Here is a 12,510-nt window from a genome sequence, read left to right as displayed (position 1 = left end):
CTTCTTCTTCTTCTTCTTCTTCTATCCCGGCTGCTTCTCAATAAGCGCCGATCGCGTTAAGATCGACTCACAACGATCCTCTCCGCGGAGGATCAGTGTAAAAATCTCTTATCTCTCGCGGATACTTGCAGGATTATTTTTACATCGCTTCCTTTTCTCTTCTCCTTTCTTACATTTGGAGAAAAATTTGACAAATCGCGATTTTGGCGTTCTAACGAAATATTCTGAAATTATACTTGTCTCTTCAAAGTCGGAAAATATTGCAAACTGCCTTTTATAGCAGAAAAATCTTCACAGACAATAGGAGTAATTTTGCAGAGTTTTCCCACTTCAGAGAGGAGAAGATTCGATTATTCTCGATCGCGAATCGATCTTACATTTGAAAAAAATTGACAAATCGCGATTTTGTCGTTCTAACGAAATATTCTGAAATTATACTTGTCTCTTCAAAGCTGGAAAATATTGCAAATTGCCTTTTATAGCAGAAAAATCTTCACAGACAATAGGAGAAATTTTGCAAAGAATTTTCCCGCTTAAATATTGCAAATTGCCTTTTATAGCAGAAAAATTTTCACAAACAATAGGAATAATTTTGCAGAGTTTTCCCACTTCAGAGAGGAGAAGATTCGATTATTCTCGATCGCGAATCTATCTTACATTTGAAAAAAAATTGACAAATCGCGATTTTGTCGTTCGAACGAAATATTCTGAAATTATTTGTCCCTTCAAAGCTGGAAAATATTGCAAACTGCCTTTTATAGCAGAAAAATCTTCACAGACAATAGGAGTAATTTTGCCAGAGTTTTCCCACTTCAGAGAGAAGAAGATTCGATTATTCTCGATCGCGAATCGATCTTACATTTGAAAAAAAATTGACAAATCGCGATTTTGTTGTTCTAACGAAATATTTCAAAATTACTCCCTTCAAAGTCGGAAAATATTGCAAACGTCAAACTGTGAATTGCCTTTTACAGCAGCAAAATCTTCACAGACAATAGGAGTTACTTTGCCGAGAATTTTCCCGCTTTAGAAAATTCGATTTTTCTCGATCACGAATCGAATTCTATCTCGAGGAGTAGCCGCACGAATGACGAAGCGACGCGACGCGAAACAGGCGTGAAATTTCTTCTTCTCGCGAGCGGATTCTCTCGGCAAATCCCGACAAGTCTTCATTATTCGTCTCTCGGCGCGAAGGAAGGGTCGCGTATATGTATTGGATGAACGAAAGAAAGGAAAGAGAAAAGAAACGGTGAACGGCGCGGCGCGCGTTCCATAAATCAGCGGGATTATTAAAAAACGCCGCGCACCATTAATTCGTGCGATAAAAGCGTTAGGCGGCAAACTCGCGCATTGTGAGGGATTGCGACACGACGACGCGGTGCGCCTCTCGCAAAGGTTACGATATAGTATATATATACATATTTGTAATATATATAAAGTATATATATATATATATATATATATATATCTGTGTGGATGTACGAAGCTGCAATGGCGTGTTGTAACCTTTTGCGCGAGAATTCTGCATCGTATATGCTGTTCGTGCGATAGATAATGGCCGGCATGATCGTAATTACGTCGTATCAGACTCTCGCGTATTCTCTCGCGGCAAAAGTCCGCCGATTCCGAGAGAGCTCGGAAAAAATAACCCGAGAAAGTGGCTTGAAAAAGAAGAATCTCGAGCGTGAGATGAATTTCCTGCGATTACGGTTCATTTATATTTATGCGTCACTCATTTTTCTTCTTGTTGATACGTCCAAGTGGCCATTTAATTTAATCGATTGCGAGATCTGCCATTGTGCGCGAGTACTCTATTAAATGGAATCATCACTGAAAAGCAGTAAATTGTTAGATGGTTTCACAATCAGTTGTAAATATAACGCTGCAAATCGATGAAGCCTCACTGAAAGGAATTAATGATAATGTCTGTTTTAATCTATATGATTATTATTCATTTTTTTAGAAAAATCTTATTCTCATAATTAGAAGAGACAAGGTAGAAAAGCAGAGAGTGTGAATATTTTTGCTGAAAATCAATGAACATTTTCACTGATTTAATTTAAGAGAATACAAAAGCGACATTCTTGGATTAAGGAGATGCTGCTGTTGTTCTGTTTTACTTTAAGTTAGGTTCACTTTTTATTGAATATACAAATAGAAAAATCCTTCAGACTTTTAATCTCATTTTTATTACTTCTGTATTAATCTTTCATGTCATCTCTATTGGGAGCGCCATATTTTGTGCACAAATAAACTGCAGAACTTTTGTATTAAATAAGTATTGTTATGAGCTGATGCAAGAGGGCGATAAAAAGAACTATAATTTTTTAACTTTTATTGTATTTTTATACAAAATTACAGCACTCCCCGTTCATTATTATCAGTATACTTTAATTGTGGAGAAGGATTTTTCAATCTGCATAGCCAATAAAAAGAAAAGCCCTTGAACTCAAAGTCATGGTCAGCATCCTTTTAAGAGATACATTTATGATTTCGTTCAGGGAGCAAAATTCTCTGATTTCTCAGTGTGCACGAGGCCTAAGTATGCTCCAGAGACCTCATGCGAGATACCACGGGGTGGTCGCAATACGCGAACGTTACGGAGATGCGAGAGACGATGAAAAAATATCCGCTATCTCGGGCTAGGATCCTTCGAACAATGGGATATCTTCGGGACCGAGTCTTCGGCTACGCGGCTACGTGGACAATTATTAGCCCGATTGTCGGAAGATAATGCCTCATCGGCGATAAAATAATGATTTTCTGCTGATCGGACGGAAACACGCGAAAATTCCTTGGTAATGACCTAGTGGCGGTCTATCATTTCCTTCTCCCGCATATAAAGTCGCGGGATTAACTTGCCGATCTTGAAGAGGGCTCGTTAAATTAAATGAACTTGCTGATTTAAATTAGAATGCACGAAACGATGTACTGAAAAATACTATTAACTTGTTTATACACGAAACAAGGATTTCAATTTTGTAATAGAGATATTAAAATCAATGGAGAAGTAAAAAAATAATTGTTTTATGGTACATGAAGTGGAAAAAATAAAAGAGTATATATTTTTTGGAAATATTACATCGTTTTTTTTAAAACAGGAAATTTGTTATTTCAAAATTTTTATTTGTTAAATTTCTGAATAAAAGACATAATTATGTCATTGTGCTTTTTTAATGATTCTATATACAATATTTCTTTTTTATTATTATGCTTATAAAATTCTTGCGTAAAAATAAATAATCTTGGTATTGGCTAACATTATTTTATGTGTTCGCGATTTAAAAAGAAATATTTAAATATCTTAAGATGTTTCCTTTTTAAATTAAGAATCAATATGATTAAACGTAGCAATTATCACAGCCAGTTGACGATGATCTACAATTAAGTTGAGTGTGTCATGTTGCAATTATGCTGCAGAAACTCCTTCTGGAATTAATTTCTCGACGGAAATGCAAATTAGCTCTTTCACAGGGTGGCGTAAAAGTGCCATTGCACTTTCGCAGTCTTGTTTTTTTTCTTTTCGCCGTAAATCCTGCTCCCTTTTTTTTCTCTCACTTGCGTTTTCTCGCTCTTTCTCTCTCTTTCTCAACCGAACGACGTTGGTCCAACGTACGTCATGTCTAGCGAGATCTGCGCGTTATGTTTTTGTCGCCATTTGGGTTTCCCACACGAAAAGGACCCTCCTTCTCTGCCACGTTCGGGGATGCACAAAACATGATCGAGACTCTTTTCGATGAACGCGCTTTCTCCTCTCTCGAGTTCCGTCACAGTGATGACGCAAAACGCCTTTCATGCTGTCGCCGTTCGAATAGTACGATTAATATGCACGTGTTTTCACATTTACGTGCAAAAATAATATTAAAAGTATCGGATACAATTAAGCAGGGTTGGGTAACTAGTTAATTAGTTAAAAGTTAAAAAGGTAATAACTTAGCTTAGTTAATTTATTAATTTATTAAAAGGTATTAATTTGTAATTAGTTATTTTTGACCTTAAACTTTTTCCTAAGTTGACATTTTTGATATCTATTATATGAATTATTGGTTTTTTATTAGTTATAAACGTATTATTAATTTTTATGCTTATTTGTCATAAATTGTAATTACTAAAAATTTTCTTTGTTATTATAAATTTTAAAAGAATTAATAAACAAAATTCTAATTTAGTATAAATAATGTTTTTAAAAATTAACTTTTTATTTAACTACAGTTAATTTAATTTTAACTTTAACTGAGTTAATTTTTTATTCATGCAACTTTTAACTTAACTTAATTAATTTTATAAGCAACTAACTTTATCTTTACTTATTGTTAGTTTTAAAAAAATCATTAATTTACTCAACCCTGCAATTAAGTTAAATTTATAAATATCTGGCGCGATGCTTATATATACGTATATTATATATTTATATATATGGTAAATCGTCTATTTAAATACACGTCTATTTGGAAACAACTGCGTATGAAGTTAACTAATTCTTAACCGGATATGCATTTTTTTCGTAATGAAGAAAGATTGATCGATAACGAACACCTGTGCGTTTGTGGTCAATATTGATCGCGTAATCAGACTGGGATAAAAAAAATTAAATACGAATATGCGAGGATGTATACAATATATATTAATGTATTTAAAGTATTACTCATAAAGTTCGAGTTGAACAAATAAAACGAAATCACGATGCATGTGCGCGAGAATGAGCTTGTCCTACGTGACGATTGCAATTGATTGCATAAAGGAGAATTCTGAGATCGTGATGCAACTTTCACGAACTGTAACGGCAGGGAAAAGGACAGGATCCGGAAAACGATCGAGTTACGGATCTCTTCGAAATTGCAGTTTGGAAGTGGTTATTATTTTACAATTGTGATTGCACACTGAAACATTGTTAACTTGACTAAACCTTTCAACTAAATTATTATTTTGGTAATTGAACATATATTAGTTTTTAAGTCAAATACACGTTTTGCTAGATTTAATATGTTATATTTAATTTAAATATTTTTATATGTTCAATTAACAAAATAATATTTAGTTGAAAGATTTAGTCAAATTAACAAATTTTTTTTCAATGCATGTGAAAATTTGATGGTTTGTTGTGACACACATTTATTACAATAGTTTATTTCTTTTTATATATATAAATTCTATAAAATTAGAAGACTTGATTGACAGAAATTTGATATAATATGCGTATATCATATGCATTTTATGAACATCCAGGAAAACATTTTTCACGACGTTTACCGATTTTATATTATTTATATTTTATTAATATATAAATATATAAATTTTTTCTATGAATTTTTCTATGAAAATAATATAAATCTTCACATATAGAAGAAGTACATATTTCGATATGTATATAATAATTTATATAAATTTAGTTTATTTAATAATAATAACTTAATTTATATTAATATAAATTAATACACAAATTTTTAAATTGATACTTTTAATATAAACGTGATAAGTTTCTCGTCGAACATTTTTTAAATGAATTTTTTGCTAACGATAATTATCATAAGTTTCATTTCCTCATGACAAATGATAATAAAACAATTGAACTCATAAAAGATAAAATGCATAAAAACGAGTCATGGGCAACACTAATACATCCATACATACATTCTAAGCAACGATAACAAAACTAAATCATCATCTTTCTCAGGAAAGCATGCAACCAGTCGCGATTAGTTACGAAACACACGTATTCTCGGTAATAATACAAATATAACACCCAAGACGTTGTATGGGAATAATATTCCCCGAGTCGACGCGATGGATTAAACTATTATATGCATTATAAGATACATCGATCCTCGACATGTACGCAATCGCACTTATATGCAGAGCGCGGAACGAAAGAGAACCGCCGCGATCGACGACGCGGCCGGAGGAGACCACCCTTGGAAAGCGGTTCATTTCTTCGAAGGTGCGGTTACGCAAGTCGCGCGACGGATTACGCATTGCGCAGATCCGGAAAAACGCTTGGAATTCGTTTCACAATGACGACATATACATATGTACGCAAACGTCGCGCGCGCACGCGAGACGCCATCGTCGAACCGTCTCGCGAGCGGACGGACACACAAAGGGCCATTGTGCCGATTTTTATCCCGCGTCGCGGATCTAATCGCCCACGCGAAATGCCTGCGCGCTCTCGCGCGAATCGCCAGGCCGCGAGCCGAGACTATGATTTCAAGGAGCGCGTTACGCACATACGAGTTATTTACTATCGTATCAAGGTTGGAGCGCGCGGAATCGCGTGTGACAGATACCACGCTGCGCGACTGTCGCGGTACACCTCGGTTTTCAGCAGTACGCAGTGGAAAAAAATTTTAACAGATATGTTTAGTGTTGTGCTTAGATGATTTTTTAATTAGCTAGATAAAGATGAGATGAAAATAGGTAAATTTATCTTAGATAAGATGAAGATGATTGTATTTTAAATATATCTAGATGAAAGATGAAATTATGTAAAGATTTATCTAGATAATTTTCAAATATTATTTTTAAAATCGCTTATGTAAATACAATTATTTCAAATAATGTAAATTATAAGAGGAATATAAAAATATCCATATTTTTATTTGGAAATTTTTATCGCTTATACTGCTTACCTGTAAGTTCTACTACTTAAGTATTTTTATGTGCTATGATTCTATAATTTTAGATAATTTAGTAAAGACAACACTTTTTATCTAAAATGCAGCTATAGATAATATATATTTTATTATCTATACATATAAGGGTAAGATGACGTCAATCTAGATGATCATCTACAGTGATGATAGGTATGATTCTAAACCAAAATTATCGGAGAATTATTCTAGATAATTTAATAAAGATAATACTTTTTTTCATCTAAGGTACAGATATAGATAATACATATTTTTATTATCTATATAAAGATAAGATGACGCCAAAGTTTTGTCTAGATGATCATCTATATAATTTTATTTAGATAACAGCAAACACTGGATATGTCATACATGTCCCAAACGGTCCACAGAAATTTTTGTGTTTATTTAATATTGTATAATATAGATAAATGTTAAATGGAGACACAAATAGTCTATTGATATTTTGGCATACCAAATAAATTTTTAAAAACTTCAAGTCATTTAAAATAAATTTTGTGTAATATTGACATAGAGCTTTGATGCAAAAATTTACTAAAAATATGTTGATTTTGCATTTTATCATCTCCACTTATATGTATGTCTACAGGGAAGGGCAAAAAAGGACATTTGCTCCCTTCTTTAAAATTAGTAAAGAAAATTAAAACAACAAAATAGCAAAAAAGTCAAATTTAAAAGATTAAGAACAAAAATAAAAAAATCTTAATTATGCCTCTTTCTGGAAAGAATTCTGCGGACGCCTACTTATATTATAAAATAAAAAACATTTTTTCTTACAAATTTTAACAGTTAAATCTTGTCACTAATAAAACGGAATATTCATTGTGTAAAATTAAAAATAAATGCACATTGTCATTTTTACAATTCTTTTTTCAATTGTTTTAATAATTTTATATTTAAGTTAATAATTTAACACATAAATGTGTTAAATATTTAACACGAAAATTTGAACGGGATCCGTTTTTAACCAGAAAACAACAAATTTTCCTATTGTATACACTGGCATAATAAAAGACAGAGAAAGAGGAGGAGGGGAGAATGCATTCTCTTCTCGCCCCAGAATCGTTTTTGTATATTGCATACCGTTTGTTTTCGCTAACCCCAGATCGATAAAAATTTGTTTCAGAGCATTGTATACCTCGAGCTATACATGTATACCTTCGCGGAGTTACGGTACAGATCCTGATCTCCTATCGGAGGACATTGTTTGAAAGTAATGGAATTACGTTGGTGTATATACGGACAGGATGCAGTTAAGAGTGCGTGACGCACATAGCACTTGCTCCAATCTCTGACTTATGGGAGCGCTAACTTTGAAATGAACACGTGTGTTCGGACATTTCTATTCGTATTCCTTGCACCATGTGCATACCATTTATATGGTATCATTACACCATAAAACAACGCCTCCAAATATTATTGGTAAATATAATTTTAATACTGAATCTATAATTTTGAAAATATTATTTTTTCCTATCTAAAAAATGAAATATACAATTGTTTCTTGCTTTGTTAAGTGTTCTAATATTTATTTGTAATTAATATTTCTTTAAAATAAAACAACTAATATATTTTATATGTATGTCACAAAGGAACGCATGCTGCGACTACGATGCTAAAGGAATGCAAGGAAGTGAAATAATTGTGATCGAAAGCCGTAGCCGAATGTCAAACTACAAGTTTCGCGAAAGCGCCCAAGCACCTAGATACAACATTGATTAAATCGTATGAAAACATTCCTATTCAGCGCGCATCATCAGCATACTTTTTCCCCTTCGTACTTTAAATGCCACGTCGCCATCCGTACGAATAACAAAACACATAACTTTTCGCCACGTTCTCCTTTAAGACGGTACGTAATGGGTAAAATCAACCGATCGCTCGTTGATAGTTCAAGTTCAGTTAAATAAAAAAAAGAGGGAAGACGTCGTGCGCATGCGCGCCGGTCTTTAGTAGGTCACTCTTCTTAGTGCGCTTGTCGCTTATAACTATCGCGAAACGCGCGTTCCATCGACTTGCGAGTGTTCTTATCTATCATAAAAACGTTTATCATCAAATGTTTTCATATAAATCTTCGATAAACATCGTAAAAAAAAAAAAAAGAAAAACATTGAACTTATCGCGATTCCATCAGGCGCGATTATGAAACCGAAGAGAAGAGATCTTATATTTCTCGTTGCGAAAATTTCACTGTCACGTGATGCTGATCCGCTGTAAGGATAACGTTAAGCGCGAATTTAGCGGACCACGTGTCCGCCGCGTCGCGGAGATTCAAGATGCGCGACGCGGCGCGCCGTGAGAGGCGCGCATGCGCGAGTTAGTGGGTCGCGCGCGCTCGGCCGCGCTCGGCCGCGCTCGGCTCGGATTCGAACGCGCCCGACTCCCGCCACGCGCTCGGCGCGTCGACGGTCAGTCGGTCGATTGTACGCGACATGCGAGGGTTGTGAGGAGCACGCGAGACACGCGAGAATTCGCGAGAGGCTACGTCCGCGCACGCGACGAAGAGACGAGACGAGAGGTAGCTCTTGTGCGACGGAGCGGCTGGATAAAAATCTAATCGCGAGGGAAAAACAAGACGCAGCACTGCGGGCCGAGGAGGATTTTTCGTCGTCGTCGTCGTCGACGTTGTCATCGACCCAACCGCGCGGAGAGACGAAGCAAAGTTGATCTCTCCTCTCGATTGAGAGCGCCGGGAGATCGATTCTCGCGCGCGAGGACGGCAGCTGTCAAAAGTGTGGAGCCGCGAGCGAGCGAGATATGGTCTACGGAGGAGGATTCGACATGGTGGAGACGGTGAGTTTTGATCATTCTCTGATTACATTATCTTTCTTATTATGTTATACATGCGTTTCGTGTGAATTCGTCTATCATACAGCGTTTTATTTTGAACGCTTGTGCCGTTCTGAAAATCTGTTGAAAAGTAAACATGTTTGCGTCGACGCTTTAAATCACTCTGCAATCAGAAGATCTTGCTTGATTTATATTGCAATTTAAATAGATCTTATGTGTATACGATTGCAAACTGTGAATTTTTTGCATAAAATCGGTTATAGCACTCTGTGAAACATGAATCTTTAATATTATTCCAAGAGATTCACACTTTCAGAACAAAATTAATTACAAATATTGATACTTTAACTCATCGTTTATTTATTAGGCATTTTAAAGTTTTTTTGTTCCGATTTATGATTTGTTTGCACAAGTTTATACCATAGCTTTCAGAAGCAATAATCCTACATTTCATTTCGTTTTGCACATTTATTACTAAAAATTACGTGACTCAATATTATTGCACCATAAAGCTCGTATCGACTTTAATGTTGCAAGTTGTCTTTAATGTCTGAGGAATAAAATAAAACTTGAAAATTTTAACAAATAGAAGCGATTCGCGATTTGCGATTCGCTTCGCTGCAAATATATGCAGATTATTGCGCATCTATATCTCACAGATTACAATTTCTCGCAAAATATATTTACAAATATTAAGATACTCGTGCCTCGTTATAAACAAATATGTCACGGTGAAAAGAATCGCGACAAGCAGGGTGTATACTCCCTGGAAAAACGTGGAAAACCTGGAATTCTCAGGGAATTTTGTTCTACCCTAAAAAATCCTGCAGTGTAAAAAAATATGTTAACTTGACTAAACCTTTTAACTAAATCACTATTTTGTTAATTGAACATTAGCATTTAAGAGTCAAATATACGTTTTGTTAAATTTAATATGTTACATTTAATATAAATATTTTTATATGTTCAATTAATAAAATAATATTTAGTTGAAAGGTTTAGTCAAAAGTTAACAATTTTTTTACAGTGTTGAATTATTATGGTATTTGATTTGGACTCAGGGAATTTTAAAAAAAATTGCCCCTTTGATTTTAAAATATAGTTTCAAAGAATATAAAATTTATTAGTTTTATATGAAGTATATATTAAAAAATATTTTATTATAATATAATACTATATTACATTATATTATGTTCTAAATATTATTTAAACAGAGTGTCCAGTCGTTCCTAAAATCCTTGAAGTCCTTGAAATGTTATGGAATTTTGGTTGTTCTTTAAAAATCCTGGAAATGTGCTTAAATTTTTCGTAAATCCTTGATTTTTTTATTCTTGAACATTCAGTTTCTTTAGACTACCTTAAGAATAAAACAATTTTACTGATAAAATGAGTCGTTTTACTTATAAAAATACTGTAAATCGAGTCATTTTATTAGTAAAACAAAATTTTTTCGTCAAAGTTTATGAATCGAGTCAAGTTTTATCATAACAAATATATAGATTTCATAAGGTTGGAACTATCTAAAAATATTTAGCTAAAAGAATCGGCTGAGATAATTCAAGTAAAAAATATTTCAGTTATCTTACTTCGTAAATAATATAATGTACTATTTACTTACAGAATCTAAAAATGTGTTACAAAAAAATTATTTCTAGATTTCAAATATTCAAATATAAAAGAATATTTTATCGAATATTATAATGGATAGGTTTATTTTTATTAACGTGCAATTTATATCGACTTGATTAAAAAAATAAAATACTTTCTTCCTTATAAAATATTCTTTATTAAATTATTCCTTATAAAATATTCCTTGTTAAATTATTCTTTATAAAATACTTTATTTCTTGTATACATATTGATTATATTACTGGAAAATCGTTCTTATATAAAATGTGTTACATAAATTGAAATATCCTTAAATGTCATTTCCAAATTTTACTGGACACCCTGTCAAAATACTTAAATTTTATCCGGAATTTGAACAAAAATACCTGGAATCCTCAGGGAAATTATTTTTAAGATTTATACACTCTGATAAGGTCCGATTATGTCAAAAGTACTTACGGCCCTGTCGAGGAAAGACACGAGTCGGTCGTACGGAAGGCTAACTTTCGAATCTACCACCACTATAGGCAGTGTCGATAGTTGGGCACGAAGAGAACCGAGAAATTCACTCGGCTGGTACGTGATGGAAAATTTCGCGATAAAAACAGAAGCGAAAACCCGTTGTCGGTCCGCGGTTTTCTTGGCGGCGCAACTTTTACCGAGCAGGTTTGTCGCGTCTTCCGCAAAACGCGTCGCCTTCGGACGACGACATCCGTATTATTGTGCGCGAAAATCTGTCGTTCACCTATTTTGCAAAATTTCCAACGGCCAGGCGAGCTTATTTAGGTGACCCGATCAATTGGAATAAATCGCGAGGCTTCAAATCTGAGGAAATCCGAGCTACAATTAAATACATCAATATTTTTTACAATTTTCCAAAAATTTATTTCTTCCAGTTTAGATATATTCAGGTTTTTTTTCGTAAAAGATAGCACATTCAATTTTATGCAATCCTGTCTGGAGTTACATTTTTAGAAACATAGGCTGATGTTATTCAATTAAATTCAGAATAATATATCGTCTAGTAAATGTTTTTTTAGTAATAACTAAAATTAATTTCTTAAATGTTATTTAACGAAAATTGTTGATAATAACTAAATTGGTAATTATATCAAAATGCGTAAATTAGCAAAGAATCTCGTAAAACTTAATTCAATGAAGATATATAATTAGAATCGATTTAAATGTTGTAAGCGTTAAATTTGCATAAAATATGCATATTTGATGTGTGGCAACTATTAATATATCACTCATTATATATAAATGATATTTGTTTTAAATTTATTAATTATTTTTTATCATTACTTTGTAATTAAAAAGTAATTAAAAATTTAGAGTAATCGATCTATCATTTCATATAGTGAAAAAACAAGTGATATTCAAAGGCAGATAAATTTTCCGAGATTTCCGCGCAAAAAGGTACATCCGAATCCGAGTTTATCCTCCGCGAGAAATAAGAGTTAAT

At 33.5% G+C, this 12,510-nt stretch overlaps 1 protein-coding gene across 1 annotated transcript in view; it reads left to right on the top strand.

The window, feature by feature from the left end:
* The first annotated feature begins 9,071 nt into the window (after positions 1-9,071).
* Ets98B (DNA-binding protein Ets98B) overlaps positions 9,072-12,510 on the top strand; it is a 57,874-nt gene continuing 54,435 nt past the window's right edge. Inside the window, 1 exon segment of the mRNA XM_029299177.2 lies at positions 9,072-9,440. Within this exon segment, the coding sequence (XP_029155010.1) occupies positions 9,405-9,440 (36 nt within the window). The 5' untranslated portion in view covers positions 9,072-9,404.

This window comes from Nylanderia fulva, unplaced genomic scaffold (assembly GCF_048542155.1).
Source record: "Nylanderia fulva isolate GAGA-0341 unplaced genomic scaffold, ASM4854215v1 Scaffold43, whole genome shotgun sequence".
In the NCBI taxonomy this organism is placed as follows: domain Eukaryota; kingdom Metazoa; phylum Arthropoda; class Insecta; order Hymenoptera; family Formicidae; genus Nylanderia; species Nylanderia fulva.
The sequence above is the reverse complement of the archived record's forward strand: the minus strand, read 5'-3'. Positions and strand labels throughout refer to the sequence as shown.